Source organism: Aquarana catesbeiana, linkage group LG09 (assembly GCF_042186555.1).
Source record: "Aquarana catesbeiana isolate 2022-GZ linkage group LG09, ASM4218655v1, whole genome shotgun sequence".
In the NCBI taxonomy this organism is placed as follows: Eukaryota; Metazoa; Chordata; class Amphibia; order Anura; family Ranidae; genus Aquarana; species Aquarana catesbeiana.
Window position 1 is genome coordinate 46877561 of NC_133332.1, and position 21873 is coordinate 46899433.

Here is a 21873-nt window from a genome sequence, read left to right on the forward strand (position 1 = left end):
TACCGACGAACGGATTTTTCGACTGGACTCGAGTCCGTCGGAAAGATTTGAAACATGTTCTTTTTCTAAAGTCCGTCTAATTTTTCGACAGGGAAAAAACACACAATAAGTGTAGCGCTAGTAAAAAATTAGTAAACGTCCAATATGAAAAACGTCAGAATCACAGTTCCAAGTATAAATACTGCAGAGGGACCATCAATATATGTATGAAGGGAAAAAGTCTTTAGAAAAATGTTCCAACCAAAGCTGTATATAATCTTGAAATAAAACAGACACACCACCACCAATTGTAAGGAGGCTTACCGGATGGAGTGGACCCAATGGGGCATATGCCGGACTGGGTCGGATGCACTTAGGTGATGGGTGGCTTGGAATGGCACCTGAAGGCGATGTTGGTAGATGGACCCACGCGTTACTCTGTCACTCTAGGCAATGCAGGAATCCAGAGAGATGTGTGGACCAGAACGCACATTGTAGTTACGCTCCCAACATTTTGAGAGTTGGGAGCGTAACTACAATGTGCGTTCTGGTCCACACATCTCTCAACAATAGTTTTACAACTGCGTCTATTGCTTTTACTTTGCTTATTACTAGAACAAGGAGTGCCCATAATGAGCTAAATTAATCCTTTAAGCAAAAGGACCATTTTGAAGATCACTTATAGGCTATTCTTCTACCTTGTGGACCCAGTAAAAGCATGATTTGGCATCTTTTTGAAGTGGTGGGATGTAACTAGTCCAATCAATGAAGGATAGATGATGTAGGTTTTTTAGTGTTGGGATTTTCTCCCTGTCATATTGACTCTGTATTTGACTGCACAGGAAGATTAACTCCTTTAGTTCCTTTCATGTCTAAGCAATTCTTTCTGTGATATTTACTATTCCAGGATATGCGTGCAGAGTGTAGGACAGTGCTGGTGACTCTACTTTTTGGGGGAGATGGGCAGCAAGCAAAACACCCCCCCCCCACACACACACTGTTCGGTCGGTCAATCAATACCCCCGTCGCTCGGTCGGTCGATTCCCCCACCCCCCCGTCGCTCGCTCATCCGCCCACCAGCCCAGCACTTACCCCATCTATATTGCGGGCAGCTTATTATATTAATTCACTATTGTCACACAACTGGGTGGGCTCAGAGCGCAGTGCTTTTCGCCCACAGCCAACCCTTTTATGAAGCCAATTTGAGCCTCATCTTTTACTGTGTGTGCTGTTTTTACTAAGGAATGTACTTTGCAGGAAGAAAAAAACAGCACATTGCTGCTGTCAGAAGAGAGCTCTGTGTTTGTTTACCTACACAGGGCTCTCTTCAGTAATGTCCAGAGCTGATCTTTGGGTGCCGGAAACCAATCAGTGGCCAGCACCCGCTGATTGGATCATGCTGCAGCCAATTGCTGTACAGCAGGAGCGGCACTGGCACGCTCCCTAGCCCGTTGCGCGGATCACGTACTAGATACGTGATCCTGCACAGGAGCGTATCTAGACAGCAGTTGCTACAAGATACAGATTGCTGCATTCAGCTTAAAGGTCATTTATCTGTATTGCTGTCTGCCTAGTTCTACTTTTGGTCTGCAGAGTTTAGTCTAAATGCTATTGCATTTGCCTAAGGGTGTCCTGTGCCCTGACCCTCTCTCCCACCATTCCTGTTAAGAGAAATAACATCTTTTTGTTCATTTTTACAAAAAGTGACTGGCGCCCAATCTTTCCACCTTGCATCGGTGTGCCTAATAACCTGCACCTTAAGGAGGAATGTCAGTTCTCCCTGGCTCTGGGAGTCACCATCAGGCCCTTGGAAGTCAGGCAGACGGCTACTTGTTAATTGTATTTATGAATTACATTTGTACCTCAAAGTTTTGGATTTAGATGCACTAAAGTGTTATCCTGTTAAAAAACATACAGTTATATGGACAAATTCTGTCTTTTTTTTTTTCCTCCCACAGAAAACTTTCTACTGTCTGGAGATCTGGTGAAAGCGTTATTTATTACAGAGGAAAGTAGAAATACTTTGGAGCAGATGAATGTCCAGATAAAGCAAGGAAACTGGGTAAGGAGGACTGCAATCTGTAATCCTGCTGTCCAGATCAGTGTTTTTGATATGCTCGCATTTTAGGCTTTTGCCAGTGTTCTCTTCTCTACCCTTCTCCTTCACACAATGCAATGACCTATCACCATACTTGAGCATTATTGTCTGAGCGCATGCAAACACTAACTTTCAGGACTAACAAAGTTTGGGCCTGTGTCAGTGCCTATGGACTTTTGTCATTGGTATCAGTTTGATATCAGTTTAAGACGCATCTGAGATCAACCAGGATTTAGTAACAGGTGCATTTGACCTCCTTCTGATGTGTTTCAGGTGCATTTTGCGTTTTCATATACTTGGGATGGGAATGCAAAGTCTGTTTGAGGCTAGGTTCACACTTGAGCCATGTTTTGCACAAGCTCAGCAGCCCAGTCAATTAAATGGGCTGTTGTGCCTCCAGAAAATGCAGGGAAAAGGTCCCGCACGAAACCTGCAAGTGCAATGTGGTTCCCAGTGCAGGGGAGCCACACAGCGTATTTCAGCGCATGGGGATGCCATTAGGATTAATGTTACCCCCCTGCATTTCCTGAGTGGTAATGTGTTTTTCTGTGTGGATGGTTGCGGAAACAGGTGTGGACCTACAGCAGAAACCACCCGCACAAGTGTGAAACTGGCCTAATTGAACAAAAAGCCCATTGACACAGGCCCTTAGGTACCTTCCATCTAGCAATCCTAGCTGAGTAAATTTTTCCTAGTTATAGATGTATTTAAAATTTTTCTTAACCTCTTCACGCCTGCGCTATCGCCGAAAGATGGCTACAGCACGGGCTTAAATGGCTGCGAGGGCATCCATGTTTGTCCTCCCGTGCTCGAGCTGCCTGCGCTCCCCTCTGCAAGGAGCGGGTGGCGCGCTCTTTGATCACCAAGTCCATTAGACTCGGCTGATTACAGATCGGACTACACGGTCGATCCCTGCCCTTTACCAAGTGATCAGCTGACAGCCAATGACAACTGATCACCTGATGTAAACAGAAGCCGGTAATCGACTTTTTTTTCCTCATGCTGAAAGTTGATTGCCAGCATGTGTAAACGGGACATCGGTCCCGCACACTGACACCCACTGCTGCTAAGCAGTGTCTACCAGTGCCCACCAGTGCCCCCTATCAGTACCCATCAGTGCTGCCTATCAGTGTCAACTACCAGTGCCTATCAGCGCCACCTCTCGGTGCCCTTCAGTGCCGCCTATCAGTGCAGACTCATCAGTGCACATGAATGAAGGTGAAAAATGACACAATTAAAAAATTTGCAAAATGGACAAGCTAGGCATTCTTGCGAATTTTGGATTGATTGGACATGTTTGGAAAGTGTCGGTGGACCCTGGGAATGATCTTACATATGTGTTCAAGTGCTTTTGATCTCTTTTTCTTAGAGATCTTGGTAATCTGGCAAGGAGGTGGCACTTCTGGTTATTTAGTGATCTGGGAGCACTGCATGCATAGGTCAGAGCCCACAGCATTCATATTATAAGCATTTCAGCACTTTTTGGACTGTAATTGGACACTGGGAGTGGACTTTTTATGTTTGTTTGTTTATTTTTTACCTTTCACTTTTATTTTATGTATTATTGTTTATGAATTTTTGGTCACACTGTGTAGTTTATTTATTTTCAAGGTGGTTTCTTGTCAAACAATATGTTTCCACATATATAAATAGGTGGTGAGATATCATATTTTGTAATTGTATAGTAATAGAGGAGTATGTGCACATTTTTTATCTAAAATAAAATCCTACTAATCTATGGCCAGCTCTACTATAGCCAGTGGATGAAAGCACAGCACACAGCAAGGTCCAGGGCGCCATGGGAAATTTGTGAAATGCAGCAGATTTTGCAGATGGTGTAGCTATTCAAAAGCGCAAATATCCAATTCTCTTTACCAAACACTCATGTATCGGGTCATTTGATCTGTTGGCAAAAGAGAGGAAAAGAGATGTAATCTGATATTTTCCCTTTAAACTCTTCTTGTAGTATCAGCAGTTTTGGACGAAATGAACATCCCAACTCCATCCGAAAGTGTTTTTGGCAGTTTGGGATGGGGAAAGGATAGATACTCTAATGCCCTGTACACACGGTCGGACATTGATCGGACATTCCGACAACAAAATGCATGGATTTTTTCTGACTGATGTTGGCTCAAACTTGTCTTGCATACACACGGTCGGACAAAGTTGTCGAAAATCCGATCGTTCTGAACGTGGTGACGTAAAACACGTACGTCGGGACTATAAACGGGGCAGTAGCCAATAGCTTTCGTCTCTTAATTTATTCTGAGCATGCGTGGCACTTTGTGCGTCAGATTTGTGTACACATTTCCTATGGAAAATGTGTGATGGAGCCCACACATGGTCGGAATTTCTGACAACAAGGTCCTATCACACATCCTATCATGTGTACAGGGCATTAGGGTTTTAATTTTCACTTCTGCAGCATTGGGACAAGAAATGAGGGAAGAGTGGCCGCCCGGAAAGGAGGAAACAGAGCAATACAAAAAATGGTTCTTACCATTCCATTTAAAGTATCTGACAGTCTGGAGTATGGAAGCCCAAAACTCATGCCAGACTTCCCAACACTTCTTAAAGTATAACTGAAGGCAAAACTTTTTTTTTTAGTTTTAGATAGAATGGGGAGGGATTAGAACACCTGTCAAATTTTTATTGCTGTCGGTGTCCCTGTTAGATTGATCCTCTCTGTTTGTCCTGGTGACTGCTATCCCCAAAATTCACAATGAAAGAAAATCCCAAATTTTGGGTTCTCAACCAGAATAGGAATAGAGGGTAAATCTTGCAATGGAGACACTAGTTCTGGTGACCCTGTGACCACTCCCTCTCACTCCCTGTTGTGGCTATGTGGCAGGAAGTGAAGGAAAATTTTCCACTTAGATGACAAAGAAAAAAAACTGTCATTGGATAAAACCCTCCCCTCTATCCAAAATGGAAAAAAATGCTTTCTGGCCTAGTTTAACACTATAACACTAAAGCATGATAAGTTGTTTACACAGGGCCGCATATAATGCGGCTGCTCAACGTTAAGGCCCACCCACTGACAGACCGCACATATGCGTTCAGCCTGCGTGAAAAGGTTAAAGGAGGCTTCTAGACTCGGATAAATCCCCCTGTCTGCAGACCCTTAGGCTACTTTCACACTGAGGCGCTTTACAGGAAGTACAGCGCTAAAAATAGCACCTGCATGCCGCCTGTAAAGGGCCTCTCCTGTCTCTCCAGTGTGAAAGCCCAAGTGCATTCACACTGGAGCGGTGCGCTTGCAGGACAGTAAAAAAGTCCTGCAAGCCACATATTTGCAGCGCTGTAGGAGCGGTGTATACACCGCTCCTAAAGCGCCCCTGCCCATTACAAACAATGGGGACAGCGCTGCCAAACCGCCGCTGCAACGGCGCTCTGCGGGCGGTTTTAACCCTTCTTCGGCGGATAGCGGGGGCTAAAACCGCCCTGCTAGCGGCCGAATAATGCCGCTAAAACGACGGTAAAGCGTTGCTAAAAATAGTGCCGCTTTATCGCCGACGCCTGCCCGCCCGCCCCATTGTGAAAGTAGTCTTAATTCCCTGTGCAACTGAAGTTTAAGTCTGCCAACTGACCATTTAGTTTGTCCGATTGCTGAACTTCTGAACAGCCAAAATTCAGTCTGAACTGGCAGCTCTTTCCTAGTACTCACAAAGTCAGTCAGCCTCTCCTCTGTCTGATTTTTTTTTCTCATTCTGTCCTAATCTACTAATTTCTTATTTACAGAGACAAGGTTGCCTCAAAGATGCAAAGAAAGTGGAAGACTTTAAAGATGTGGTAGATATCAACGACGTTGTAACTGACAATTTCCTGTGTACCGGAGGAGTAGACCCTGAAGTGGATCCCCAGACCTGCAAAGGTAATCTGTAACTTTGCTAAGCCAATTAATTTCATTTTTTTTCATGCTCGCATATCTAGCCAAGAATCTGTCAAGACAGTACAAGGGAGCTGCCATTGCTGACTTGTTTTTAAAGGTGCAATGGTCAGAGCTTTTATCCTAATCCTTAGTCCTTACCCCTCTATGTGTTAAGTCATAGATCTAAAACAAGGATGTCGGGATAACTCATATACACATGCCTGTTCCAGGGAATGGACCCACAAAGCAGTGAAGCATTCATTAGCATAACAGTCATGGACCTTGCACCTTTAAAAAAAAAACAAGTAAAAAAGTGGAAGTTTCCTTATTTCAATCCTGACTGATTACCTTTAACTGCTAACGCCAACCAAAACTAATGTTTTATTTTTGGGAAGACATGGCTGGTTTTAACCACCCCTTTTCATTGGAGACATCAGGAGGGGAAAAAAAAAGGGATAGAAAGTTACAAATTCCCAGCAACCTTACAATACTAAAATGTCAGTTTTGGATGGACCTGAGGTTTAATAGTGTTAAAAGGGAAACTTTCATCATGCTAGGACATGGCCTGTGCAGGTCTTTCCAGAAATCGGGAGCTTATGCGTCTTGCTCTTTCACAGTTCCCTATTCCTCAAAGTCATTTGACTTCTATTGGTTTAGCTTTTCTTGTCTGTCATACACAACTGGCCTTATTCGATAAAGTGTGCCAAGTACAGCAACTCATTCCAATTCATCTTGTATCATAACGATTCATTCAGATTCATTGCTTTCAGCCCATCCAAAATGTATCAATACAAAAGCACATTGACTCTTGCATTCAATTTTTGACATGGCAGACAATAGGCAATGTACCCATTTCAGGCGATATAATAGCAACAGTTCATCGGTTTAATAATGCTTATTTTTATCTCTTGCAGGAGATTCTGGTGGTCCTCTTATTATACAACATAAAAAGCGTTACATCCAGGTACAGTAAACCTTTTAATTATGATGGGTGGATTTCCAGCATAGTTTTGTAACATGTTTTGCTTTACCTTGCCTCACTTTCCAGCAATCATTATGATATGCCTATATGTTTTGGTATTTTTATTTTTTATGCCTGCAAAAGAACTTTTCTTCCCTCGTGATTTTCCCTTACTTGTTCACATTACAAAGTAGTGCAAGCTTCATACTTTACCATTCTCCTTTTCTTTTCTCTTTCATTTCCCTTTTTCTTGCCCTTCCTTTTGCTTTGGGGGAGCACTGTCAGAGATGAGATCTTTCCTTTCCGTTTCCTTCTCGTTCTTTTCCTTTTCCTTTACTTTCCCCTTTCCTTTTCCCTCTGTTGCCTTTTTCTTTCCCTTTCTATACTTTACTGTTCTCCTTTTCTTTTTTCTTCCATTTCCCTTTTTCTTGCCCTCCCCTTTGCTTTGGAGGAGCACTGTCAGAGATGAGATCTTTTCCTTTCTTTCCTTTTCCTTTCCCTTTTCCTTTTCCCCTTTCTCCTTCCCTCTGCTCCCTTTTCCTCTCCTCCCTTTTCTTTTCCTTTTCTCTCTGCTCCCCTGTGCTTTCCCCTTTCCTTTTCCCTCTGCTTCCTTTTCCCACTGCTTCCTTTTCCTTTCCCTTTCCTTTTCCCTCTTCTCCCTTTTCCTTTTTTTTAAAGAATTATCAGAAATACTTTTCCTTCTTAGTTTATTGGAGATCTAAAAAAAAATTAGTGGAAGCCAGTTGTAGTTTCCTAATAGCTATCACAACTCTAACCCTTGTTCTAGCCAGCAAAGGTTACTTAAAATAAAATATCTGTGTGCAGACAAGGAACGAATTGCTGCCTCTGTAGCAGCAGGAGCCATTTATATCCTCCCGCATAATCCCTGGTAATAACAAGCTGTCAAGGAGACAACCCACTCACCAGTATATAAAGGCGCTCATGGCCAAGCAGGTGGACAGTATTGGCCATTGGCACTTTGCAAACTACAATTTTTACTTACAATTTTGAAGCCAGTGCCTGGAAACTAAGAACTACTTTTAAAACTTGACATATTCATCAAAACATTTCACAATGGGAGGAGTTGTATTTATCGGAATTGCACTAGTGGTTCAGTGCCTAGGAGGGTAGCTCCAAGCAATCAATATTTGCATATATTTTCCTTATGTTGTTCACTCTCCTGGCCACCCTATGGCTAAATTCACCACAAAGAGTTGGGTATAGGGGTATGTGAGTCAAATAACTTACAACACTGCAGTTCAGGAAACCCAAAATGATCACTAATTTTTGTTTGTTTGTACAATTGTGAATACAAAGCAGACAGCATTTTGCCTCCAAGACCATCCGAGCACTGATTTTTAATAAAATAATCACATAATACAAGAGGGCAGAGCAGAAGGATGTCTAGTTCAAGGTATTTTGCAATAACTTTTTGAAATCTTTTCCTCTTTTCTGCTTCTACAGGTCGGAGTAATAAGTTGGGGAACAGTGAACAGCTGTAAAGGGTATACAAGGGAACAAGTCCCTGCAGCTTCCCGGGACTTCCATGCTGGCGTTATCCCTGGGATAGCGTGGATAGAAGAAATTATAAAAGATGAACTTATATACCTGAAGTGAATGTTCCACACTTTGTGGGCATAGAAGAATGAATGTCGATTGTGTGACAACTTACTGATATTTCTGCAAAGACTGATATTTCAACTTTGGATATTGGCCACCATCTTCTTAATGCTCTTGGGGACTCTGGCATTTACTCTGTACTTAAGCTTCTTTCATGAGGAGCTCTCACTCTCTTTGTTGCATCTTTGCAGCACTCTACATTATCCAGCGCATCAGGAGGAACTAGAACCCAAAAATAGCATTAGAGGGAGGAGAAAATAAGAAGCCAATTAGTAAAATTACTAGCATCCAGTCATAATTGATATAAATGTTTTGGATGGGCTTTCCCTAAAATATACCTATACATTCCTGAATACATCTTTCTGAGTGATGGTTAAAAAAGGTATAGCAAGCTCTGAAATACTTATCTTTCCCTAAAGTTCTTGTACTTTGGCAGCCAGCTGGTCACATGATCAATGCTGCGGCACTGGTCATGGTCACCCGGTTTCTGCTTAAGGTTGATCTATCTAAAAGTTCATCTAGAGCAAGGCAGGCAGTGGCTACCATTTCGTCAACAGAAGATTACAAAACTAAGTGACCAGTTATGTGGCATGCACTGAATTGAGACTGGAGTGGTAAGTAATTCAGCCCTTATATTACTCATTATTTATCCATCTAAACAAGACATAAACAATAACATAGGTTTATATCTTACAATAGGTTCCATTCAAGAGTTAAGGCTACCAAAAACATCATAGAGTTTTCAGTATAGAGCGATAGGGGTAGGCTGAGTGTAACAGCCTCACCAATGAGATCCAGAACACCAAGGTTCCTTCTCAGATCTTCTCTCCTTTACTGGTCCAGTCATCCCCACTTCTTTAAATAACATGTCAAACTAGCAGCAGACATGATCTGTGCACATAATCACGCTGGAAAATTTACTGTTAAAAGGTACAGTTAACGTCTTTCCCAAATGCATTGTTTTCCATCTCAAGCTATGACGAAGATGGTGTTTTTGGACCCCTGAAATGTGTTGGATACGATTTTGATTGTCCCTCTGACCCTTACTGGAATAAAGTCGTATCTGGACCTTTTAGCAGTGGTGTGGTGCTTCAATTCACATTTTTGCTAAACTACACTACAAGCCAAGGAGAATGTGGAGATCCTATTGGGTGTAGAAGCTTCCGGCCAGGGAACCATATCACCTACATCAACATTGTTACATTAAAGCTGCTTTCACACTACTCTGTTGCAAAAAAAACATGGTAAAAATGCATATGCTTTTTTGCTGTTTTTTTCCTCCTGTGAAAAAGGACACTTGACTCAAAATGCATCAAAAATGCAACCAAGGGTGCACTTGTGATACGTTATTGCAGCGTTTTCCATTTCAATGGGGAGGTGCATTTTTGGTGCATTTTTTTTACTGCACCAAACATGCATCAAAAATGCAGCATGCATTTGTGCAACTGACCCACAACTGACTGATGTGAAGAGTTCCCGAGGATTTAATGGTCGTGCATTTTTCTTCTGCTTTTGGTAAGGCTGATTAGTGTGAAAGGGCCCTAAGATAGGATAGCAATGCCTACAAGATAATCTCATGGGTCCAATGCTATTTTACACTTAAATAACGTGTCTGCTCCAACTATTTCAGTGAGTACCTGCATCCTCTCAGTACCAGAAATGTGGGAACTCTGTGGAAAGGTGAAGAAGGGGTAAGCTAGAGGTATCTAACACTCTACGAAGTATAGCCTGCATACAGCCTGCCCTCATCACACTCCATTCAAAATGGAACTACGTTTCCTTCTTAAAACCTGTCGACATTTTGTCAAAATGCATACTAGCTTTTTATCATTACAGTCAAATATTCACTTTGCTTATTAGTGCAAAACACTGAAAAATGTCAGTGCATCAGCTTTTGTAAATATCTCCAGTCAATAAAAAAATATGAATTATGTTATATATGGCCTTTAAGTTTACTCTTGTTAAATGCAGTCTTATTGTTCATTCTAACCTACCTGTAACATATGCAATATATAGGTAAGTCTTATTGCTCTAAAATAGAATTCGAAACAAGGGTTCTAGTCAATGGTTATAAATAGAATAGAATACTTTAATACCAACCTGCGGGTCAGGCTTACTACTCTACCCAAAAATATTTTTAGAACACGTCACCATAACAATATAAAAAGGCCACAATAATAAAATGATTTTTGGCAGCAGTAAGTGACACAATAATTATTAAACATTAACATACTACTAATACATAACTACTATTTGCGACAGGTGCAATACTTTGCTGTACATGCAGAGTAAAGAGCTTTTGCTGTTTGGGAGACTATTATCGAACACTTATTAAATTGTATGTCTGGGTAAAATAAAAAAATGCAGTACATTAATCAAATTCATGCCCAATCTTTTATTTTTATTTAAAAAATTTTGCAAGCATACGAAAACAGACTTGATCTGCTAGAAATCCAGTGAGCTCCTAACTTCCTTTAATGAGCTGAAAACATGGTGTCTCTGCTCCCAATCCCAAAACAGTGTTGTCAGCCCTACCGGAGTTCTCCTCTTCTGGACTACAGACTCTCCCCTATCCCAGCCTTCTTCTATCCTCCTCCACATGCATACATTGATTTATTCCCAGCAATACAATGCTGCTGTCTTGCCTCTTGGGAAAGGGTTCTTGGAAGATGTGTTGCTGGGGGACAATAAAAACTGACCTAAGGCCCCCTGATATTTCTTCCTCCAAGAAGCTGCCCCTACAGGAATTTTACATAGCTGATGAAGATGTCACTGGGTAATATTAAAGTTTAATTCTGAGATATACCTTACTCATCTTATAAATACCCCCTTCTAACACCTATTCTGACTAAGGCCGGCCATAGACAGTTTGATTCAAACTATGTATGGGCGGGCTGAATGTACCAAGTCGATCGATCAACTTGGGTACAACCAGCCTGCTGGATTTTACATGGGATTATTGCTAGCGGCTGGTGTAGCCACTAGCAATAATTACTGTCTTATCCCCGTGTTTGCAGCAAAGAAATTTGCTCCGTGTATAGCGGCCTAACCTGTGTAAGAAAGATGCTTAAACTTTACCTATTTTCAGGCCAATCTGGTCACATGGTCTCCACTGTGTCAGTCAGCACCAACTACAGGGGAGAGGAGAGAGCGCTCCTCAACAATGGCTGGCAATGCCTGTGATTGTGACATCAACCATAGACTAACAATGGCCCATCCGTTGTCTGTGCTCCCCTGCAGCCACCACTGGTTGACACAGGGGAGCTGGAGCCTGTGATTGGAGCTGAGCTAGCTGAAAATAGGAAAGTATAAAGATCTTAGGTGTTAGGAGGGGGGAAGTAGCATTTTTAAGATTAGTTAGGTATGTTTCATGATTCTACTTTAACAACCTCCCGCCTGCGCTATAGCCGAATGACAGCTACAGCGCGGGCCTCAATTGCCAGGAGGCCATCAATAGATGTCCTCCTGAGCATGCGCGTCCCTGCGGGGGCACACACGGTGCACTCTGTGATCACCGAGTCTATGAGACTCCGACCCTAACCACGTGATCAGCTATTAGCTAATCACAGCTGATCACATGATGTAATCAGAAGATCGGTAATCGTTGTTTTTTCCCCCTCACGCTGATAGCGTGAGGAAAAAAAAAGCAGATTACTTACTTCTGTCAGAGGGACATCGGTCCCTCACACAGAGAGCCACCGCTGCCTTATCTCTGCCCACCAGTGCCACCTGCCAGTGCCCACCAGTGCTACCTATCAGTACCCATCAGTGCCACCTACCAGTGCCCACAGTGCCACCTACCTTTGCCCACCAGTGCCACCTATCAATGCCCACCAGTACTGCCAATCAATGCCCATAAGTGCCTCATCATTAGTGCCATCGATCAGTGCCGCCTATCAGTGCCACCCATCAGCGCCCATCAGTACCGCCTCATCAGTGCCCATCAGTACCGCCTCATCAGTGCCCATCAGTGCTGCCTATCAGTGTCCACGAGTGCAGCCTCATCAGCGCACATCAATGAAGGAGAATAATTACCTGTTTTCAAAATTTTATAACAAACTATGAAACTTTTTTTTAAAATTTTCGGTCTTTTTTCGTTTTTTTTAGCAAAAATAAAAAATCCAGCAGTGATTAAATACCACCAAAAGAAAGCTCTATTTGTGTGAAAAACAAATTATAAAAATGTCATTTGGGTACAGTGTTGTATGACCGCGCAATTGTCATTCAAAGTGTGACAGCGCTGAAAGCTGAAAATTGGCCTAAGCAGGAAGGGGGTTTAAGTGCCCAGTAGGCAAGTGATTTATTTTTCAATAAAGAAACAAGGTAGAAGTATACTGTATTTTAATGCTGGGACACCATCTAGGGGGGAGTTGGAAGTAAATTCTAGTTGGTAGTGCCTACACAAATCCTTTACTTGTATTCTGGGTTATGAAGTTCAGTTTTGTTGGGAAGAGTAAAATGATCCATGAACCCAACTCAGGTATTTACTTATTGATGTTGGAACATCTCTTCTAATCCTAAATGGGTCAATAACAATCCGCTGAAACGTAAATATTGGATCAATAACAATCTGACGAAACATAAATAATGGGTCAGTAACAATCTGACGAAACATAAATAATGGGTCAATAACAATCTGACGAAACAAAAATAATGAGTCAATAACAATCTGACGAAACATAAATAATGGGTCATTAACAATTTGACAAAACATAAAACGACAAAAGAGATTTTTTACATGACGGCTTTACTTTTTTGTTGCGGCACTAAATTATTAAGAGGCATGGAAGAGCAATGGGGAAGGATTAAAGCTGAGCTCCAGGTATGATCTTAATTGCATATTTACATTGGTCTAGCTGGGACCAATGTACATATGCTAATTTCAGAATTTAGGTAGTGGTGTTTCATCTGATAATCATTGTAGTGCTACTACAGCAGTCACTGCAATCTTCTGGTTCCTGTGCTGAGAGACTACCCCTCTGCAAACTGACCATAGGGGGTCGCTTGCAGCAGTTTATCAGATTACTTTAACTAGCAAAAAATAAAATGATATGGCTTGTAATGTATGTCAACATACGGCTGTCAGTTCTGGCCCTAAAGCACAACTCCAGCCAAACTTTATTTTAATTTTGCACACAGCAAGGAAGTGTTAACATTTTACTGAGATTTGAGTGACCATCTTAGACACAGGAATGCTATATAAAGCCATTATTGGGCCAGTCTGTGAACCCACAGTGTGGAAGTACTGTGGGTAGGGAGAGGAATCTGTCTTGTCAGGGCCAGTTAGGCTTAGTACAGGAAAGGGCTACTGCTGTATAGAGATAGTTTAATTAACTTTCTGGATCCCAGAATGTTTCTTGTTGGGTGAAAATCCCCCCAGCTCCACTGTTCAGGTACAGGTCACTATAGTGAAGTAAATGAAAAGCTAGTATACAGTTGTGCTCCAAAGTTTGCATCCCCTGGCAGAAATCGTGAAATGTTGGCATTAATATTGAAAGTATGCCAAAAAACTGTCTTTTATTTAACCACTTGCCCTCCGGAAGATTTACCCCCTTCATGACAGGGCCATTTATACGACACAGCATTACTTTAACTGACAATTGCGCGGTCGTGTGACGCTGTACCCAATTATTTCCTTTGTTGCCCACAAATAGAGTTTTGATTTGGTGGTATTTGATCACCTCTGCAGTGTTTATTTTTTGTGCTATAAACAAAAAAAGACCAACAATTTTGAAAAAAAAAAACAATATTTCTTACTTTCTGCTATAAAACACATCCAATAAAAAAAGGTAAAAAATCAAATTTCTTCATAAATTTAGGGCAATATGTATTCTGCTATATATTTTTGGTAAACAGCCGTTCTGCCTGTCTCCCAAACGATCAGCGGTTCTCGGTGGACATCACGTCCGCCGGACCCGCCGATTGGCTCCTGCTGTGTCCAATCACAGTGGGAGTGGGTCACTGGTGACGCGCGTGCATGCCCCAGACCCTGAAGTGCAGGATCACATTCAGGTATGTGATCCTGCACAGGGGAGCCACTTTGCCGCCATATATGTACAGTATACGGTCAGCAAGCGTTTAAGGATAGTGATTATATTAAGCCATTTATTATCACATAGTTGTTTTGGCTCCTTTTTAAACCGGATTCACAGAGCAGGCTAGATGCTGATCCATGGAGAGCAGAAAAGAACCGTCAAAAGACCTGCATAACAAGGTAATGGAACTGTATAAAGATGGGAAAGGCTATAAAAAAATATCCAAAGCCTTGAATATGCTAGTCAGTACTGTTCAATCACTTATTAAGAAGTGGACAATTTGGGGATCTCTTGATATCAAGCCAAGGTCAGGTAGGTGTCCAGAACAATTCTTCTGGCAGTTGTGGCTGCAAGCTTTTTGTTTATTGGTTTGGATTTTTGGAGCTTTTCCTTTTAGTTTTTCAATCACCTTTTTCTGTCACTTTTTAAATAGCTTTTTTTTTTTTTCCTCTGGTTCCTTCAGGCTATCAGTTAAGGGGGGTGGTTAATTGCTCACAGGTGCCTATATAACTGTGTATAGAACTCATTCTGAGCGTGCTCAGTCTGAGGCTGTGGAACTCTGTGTAAGTGGAACTGGTATAAGTGGTGAGTTAAAAACCAGAGTTTAAAACAGGAGGTTATAACAGGGGTCATAGTACCTGTGTAGTCTGAGTACCTGAGTGTTTTCTGAGTAGTGTGTGTGGATCATTAGTACTTGTGTATTGTGTACTGTATACTTGAGTATTGCGAGTGCACGTAGGTCTGCGACTGTTCTGCGATTGCACGTAGGACTGTGAGTACCTGGGTATTGTCTTGAGTATTAGTGCCAGGAAGCCAACTGTTAGGTAATTTGGACAGGGTAAAATCCCCAATCCTCACTAAATTTAATAGGTACAATGCCCGGCGGGTGTGGAGAGGCGACTCTTTGTACATCTTGCCGCATGTGTGCGTTCCTTGATCATCCGATCGAGGGCGAATACTGCTGTGCAAAATGTAAGCACATTGTTTCCCTGGAAGCCCAGGTTCTGAATCTGGGGAAGCAACTGTCAGCACTGAGAAGTCCCTCCATACTAAAGGAGAGCCAGGAACGTACACAGCAGGTGCCGGCAGGGGCCAGCACAGAGGCGGGTGGAGACAAAGAGGTGCAGGCACTAGCAAAGAGTAGATAGGTGACAGTCAGGAGGGGTAGAGGGGGAAGTGCCAGAGAGGCCGATCCAGGACTGGAGCATCCCAATAAGTACGCTCCATTGAGTGATATTGGTGAAACCAGTCAGGGACCAGCACTGCTGGAGCTGAGGGACTCTCCTAGCTGCCAGGGGAAGAACTCCTCCAGTGCGAGTGGGGGGGCAGCAAAGGGAAAGGAAAGACAGATTCTGGTGGTAGGGGACTCATTTTTTAGAAGGACAGAGAGGGCAATCTGTAACCAAGACCTGAAGCGCCGAACAGTCTACCGGGCGCTCGGGTTCGGCACATCATGGATCTTGTGGACAGATTACTGGGAGAGGCTGGGGAAGACCCGGCTGTCATGGTGCACGTTGGCACCAATGACAAAGTCAGAGGCAGATGGAGTGTCCTAAAGAACGATTTTAGGGACTTAGGAGCTAAATTGAGGAAAAGGACCTCCAAGGTAGTATTCTCAGGGATACTACCAGTACATCAAGCCACACCAGAAAGGAAGAGGGAGATTAGGGAAGTAAACAAGTGGCTGAAGAGCTGGTGTAGTAAGGAAAGGTTTGGGTTCCTGGAGGACTGGGCCGACTTCTCAGTCGGTAACCGGTACTATAGAAGGGACAGACTGCACCTAAATGAGGAGGGTGCAGATCTGCTGGGAAGGAAGATGGCCAAAAAGTTAGAGGGGATTTTAAACTAGGCGATGGGGGGAGGGTCCAGAGACAGAGATAGCCAGCGCGGAAGATATTCCAGAGGGTAGTATTGGGGGCATTAGTGGTAGGTTAACCAAAGCACAAAAACACAAGGTGAGTATAGTAGCAAGTCCTAGTTGCAATCTCGAAACACCCAATACGAGGACAATATGCGACCAGTCTAAACTATGTGGCATGTTCACTAATGCCAGGAGCATGGCGGACAAGATGGGTGAACTAGAGATACTGTTGTACAAGGAGGATTTGGATTTTGTGGGGATTTCAGAGACCTGGTTCAACAGCTCTCATGATTGGCTGGCAAACATTCAAGGGTATACCCTATACCGCAAGGATAGAGAGGGTAAAAAAGGGGGCGGGGTATGCCTATATATCAAGAATAATGTACAAGCGAATGTGAGAGATGACATCACTGAGGGAGCTAGAGAGGAGGTGGAATCCTTATGGGTAGAGCTCCAAAGGGATGAAGCTAAGGGGAAAATAATACTGAGAGTATGCTATAGGCCCCCTAACCTGAGGGAGGAAGTGCAGACGGATCTCCTATCACAAACTGGATTAGCAGCAAGGATGGGAAGTGTTATCATAATGGGGGATTTTAATTATCCAGGCATAGACTGGGCGGAGGGAACCGCGCATTAATTTAAGGCTCGCCAGTTCCTTAATGTCTTGCAGGACAATTTTATGGGTCAGATGGTAGACGCACCAACTAGAAATAAAACATTACTGGATCTACTGATTACCAACAATACAGACCTGATCACGGATGTGGAAATACGGGGCAATTTAGGTAACAGCGATCACAGGTCAATTGGTTTCAGTATAAATCGCACAAATAGGAAACATAAAGGGAACACAAAGACACTGAATTTCAAAAGAGCCAACTTCCCTAAACTACAAACCTTGCTAAAAGGCATAAATTGGGATAAAATATTAGGAACAAAGAATACGGAGGAGAGATGGGTTTGCTTTAAGAGCATATTAAATAAGGGCATTAGCCAATGTATCCCATTGGGTAATAAATTTAAAAGAGCGAACAAAAATCCTGGATGGCTTAACTCCAATGTAAAAATGCATATAAAAGCAAAGGAGAAGGCCTTAAAAAAATACTAGGTTGAGGGATCATCCTCAGCATTCAGACTTTATAAAGAATGCAACAAGAAATGTAAGGGTGCAATTAGGACGGCTAAGATAGAACATGAAAGACACATAGCGGAGGAGAGCAAAAAAAATCCCAAGAAATTCTTTAAGTATGTAAACAGTAAAAAAGGGAGGACAGACCATATTGGCCCCATAAAGAATGAGGAAGGACATCTGGTTACAAAGGATGGGGAGATATTGAATTTATTCTTCTCCTCAGTCTTCACGAGTGAATCGGGGGGCTTCAGTAACCAAAACTGCAGTGTTTATCCTCATGACACAACACAGGAAGCACCTCCATGGTTAACAGAGGACAGAATTAAAATTAGACTTGAGAAACGTAACATTAATAAATCACCGGGACCAGATGGCTTGCATCCGCGGGTACTTAGGGAACTCAGTCAAGTGATTGCCAGACCGTTGTTCCTAATTTTTACAGACAGTCTATTGACCTGAATGGTACCAGCTGATTGGAGAAAAGCCAATGTAGCACCAATATTTAAAAAGGGCCCAAAATACATCCCTGGGAATTACAGACCAGTTAGCCTAACATCAATAGTATGTAAACTCTTGGAGGGGATGATAAGGGACTATATACAAGATTTTAGTAATAAGAACGATATCATTAGCAGTAATCAGCATGGATTCATGAAGAATCGTTCTTGCCAAATCAATCTATTAACCTTCTATGAGGAGGTGAGTTGCCATCTAGATAAAGGAAGGCCCGTAGACGTGGTGTATCTGGATTTTGCAAAAGCATTTGACACAGTTCCCCATAAACGTTTACTGTACAAAATAAGGTCCGTTGGCATGGACCATAGGGTGAGTACATGGATTGAAAACTGGCTACAAGGGCGAGTTCAGATAGTGGTGATAAATGGGGAATACTCAGAATGGTCAGGGGTGGGTAGTGGGGTTCCCCAGGGTTCTGTGCTGGGACCAATCCTATTTAATTTGTTTTTAAATGACCTGGAGGATTTGATAAACAGTTCAATCTCTGTATTTGCAGACGATACTAAGCTAAGCAGGGCAATAACTTCTCCGCAGGATGTGGAAACCTTGCAAAAAGACCTGAACAAATGAATGGGGTGGGCGACCACATGGCAAATGAGGTTCAATGTAGAAAAATGTAAAATAATGCATTTGGGTGGCAAAAATATGAATGCAATCTATACACTGGGGGGAGAACCTCTGGGGGAATCTAGGATGGAAAAGGACCTGGGGGTCCTAGTAGATGATAGGCTCAGCAATGGCATGCAATGCCAAGCTGCTGCTAAAAAAGCAAACAGAATATTGGCATGCATTAAAAGGGGGATCAACACAAGAGATAAAACGATAATTCTCCCGCTCTACAAGGCTCTGGTCCGGCCGCAATTGGAGTATGCTGTCCAGTTCTGGGCACCAGTCCTCAGGAAGGATGTACTGGAAATGGAGCGAGTACAAAGAAGGGCAACAAAGCTAATAAAGGGTCTGGAGGATCTTAGTTATGAGGAAAGGTTGCAAGCACTGAACTTATTCTCTCTGGAGAAGAGACGCTTGAGAGGGGATATGATTTCAATTTACAAATACTGTACTGGTGACCCCACAATAGGGATAAAACTTTTTCGCAGAAGAGAGTTTAATAAGACTCGTGGCCACTCATTACAATTAGAAGAAAAGAGGTTTAACCTTAAACTACGTAGAGGGTTCTTTACTGTAAGAGCGGCAAGGATGTGGAATTCCCTTCCACAGGCAGTGGTCTCAGCGGGGAGCATTGATAGCTTCAAGAAACTATTAGATAATCACCTGAATGACCGCAACATACAGGGATATACAATGTAATACTGACACATAATCACACACATAGGTTGGACTTGATGGACTTGTGTCTTTTTTCCACCTCACCTACTATGTAACTATGTAATCTTTCTTGGTCTACCTAAATCAAGGCTTTGAATATCGTTTTATATCCTTTTCCATCTTTATAAAGTTTCATTACCTTGTTACGCAGGTGTTTTGACAGTTCTTTTCTTCTCCCCATGGCTCAGTATCTAGCCTGCTCAGTTCATCCATGTGAGAGCTAACAAACTCATTGACTATACACAGACACTAATTGCAAGTTAAAAAGCCTAAGATGTGGGAATTAACCTTTAATTGCCATTTTAACCTGTGTGTGTCACCTTGCATGTCTGTACCAAGGCCAAACATTCCAGGGTATGTAAACTTTTGATCAGGGTCCTTTGGGTGATTTCTGTTATCATTATGATTTAAATTGGAGCCAAACAACTATGTGATAATAAATGACTTCATATGATCACTATCCTTAAATAAAAGCCATTTTTTTTGGCATTATCAGTCATCTTTTTCAATATTAATGCCAAAATTTCACAATTTCTGCCAGGGTATGCAAATTTTGAGCACAACTGTACCTTTCCTGGGTCCTGTTGCATGGCCACAAGGAATCCCACTTATAAACGCAAGCCTCTGGAAGCCAACCCATGTATGCACTGCAAAATGGTGGTATTTTGTATTGCTAAAGTGCTTGCTAACCCTTACATATACCCAGTGAAGTGACTGGCCTCAGGCGATACACAGACAGTGTTGCCAACCGGCAGTATTATTACTGGCAGCCAGTAAAAAACAGGCAATTTTCTCTTGCCAGTAAATGCCAGTAAAAGTAAAAGGTTGCCAGTAAAAAATATGGCTGTGATGCTCGGCTTGGTCCGAAGTTGGCTGAGACCATCTGAGTGCCTGCTACAGTGCAATCTGGTGGCTCTGGCGGGGGCGATGCCTGAGCATGTCGTGTGATGTTATGGTGCAATGGAGCCAAGCAGAGCGGCCAGAGCCTCGTGTGTGGGTCTGCGGTATGGGAGCAAGGCAGGCTGGGACCGGGACTGTCATTGCTGTTTAGACTGGAGTGGACTGGAGGGACCACTTGGCTTGGAGAGAGACTCTCACTGTGAATCAGGAGGTGACGTGTTGTGTCAGTGAGGTCTCATCATCATTTTCGCCTGTGCTGCTGTACACTGCTATCAGTGTTACTGTGAGAGTCAATTTTATGTGTGTGCCGCCCATTCTAATTTCTTGCCCTCCTGAGTGATGTGCCTGAGCTACTTACTTACTAAACCGAAAATAAAATAAGAAATATGTTTTTTGCCTTATTATCTACCTTAAACCAGATGCTAATTGCATATTGTATTTGTTTGTAGCCTAAATACTGTAATTTGCACTTAAAATTGTAATTTTGTAACTTTTGGAAATGCCAGTAAAAACTTGGCTCTGCCAGTAAATTTTGGGTGTTGTGTCAGTAAATTTTAATCTGGTAGGTTGGCAACACTGTACACAGAGATTAAACAAATCCTTCTAAATACATTGTACTTGTTTGTCTGCTGTCTTCTTTACAGTTGTTCAAAGTGCAGAATATATAAAGCTTGTCTGAGCTTTCAGAAAGCAGGGGGTGGGGAGCTGAAGTTACGCTCTGCAATACTATTAATTTCTCTTCTTGGGTTTAGATACGCTTTAAATAACCAAAACTGGGGAAGGGTGAAAACCTTAGTCAGGTTTATTGTCATTGAGAAGGGTGATGATAAATTAGTTTTAATCACTCCAAAACTGTATGGGCAAACACAGGTAGCCTTATTGTTTTACAAATGACAATCAAACAGTGACAGTTTTGAGAAAAGACACAAGGCATGCTTACATCCACATAGCCCGCACTCATCACCTCCCAAAACATATACAGTGCATCCGGTATTCACAGCGCTTCACTTTTTCCACATTTTGTTATGTTACAGCCTTATTTCAAAATGGATTGAATTCATTTTTGTCCTCAAAATTCTACAAACAATACCCCATAATGACAACATGAAAGCAGTTTGTTTGAAATCTTTGCAAATTTATTAAAAATAAAAAATGAAAAAAATCCCATGTACATAAGTATAAACAGCCTTTGCCATGACATTCAAAATTGAGCTCAGGTGCATCTTGTTTCCACTGATTATCCTTAACCACTCTGCGCCCGCGCTATACCTGAAAGACGGCTGCAGCACGGACGCTACCTGCCGGGTGGCCGTCCCTGGATGTCCAGCTGTTTACTTCCGCAATACGCGCTCCCGCGGGCGCGCATCGGGGAAGTTCTGTGCTGGCCATGTCCCTTGGACACAGCCAGTCACAGATCGCCGTAAACGGCCAGTGACAGCGGCCGTTTACAGTGCGATCGGCGGTGCCAATGAGAGATGATCTCATATGTAAACATATGAGATTATCTCTCATCGCCAGCTCTCCCTCCTCACACAGAGACAGCGTGTGAGGAGGGAGAGCGAACCGCTGCAGCG

The 21873-nt window shown here is 42.6% G+C and overlaps 1 protein-coding gene across 1 annotated transcript in view; it reads left to right on the top strand.

The window, feature by feature from the left end:
* The window catches only part of LOC141107588 (complement factor B-like), a 75234-nt gene extending 64769 nt beyond the window's left edge, over positions 1-10465 (top strand). The window contains exons 15-18 of the mRNA XM_073598432.1: positions 1938-2041; positions 5819-5951; positions 6863-6912; positions 8374-10465. Coding sequence (XP_073454533.1) covers positions 1938-2041; positions 5819-5951; positions 6863-6912; positions 8374-8526 — 440 coding nt within the window. The 3' untranslated portion in view covers positions 8527-10465. The remainder of the gene's footprint in view (positions 1-1937; positions 2042-5818; positions 5952-6862; positions 6913-8373) is intronic.
* Positions 10466-21873: the final 11408 nt, after the last annotated feature.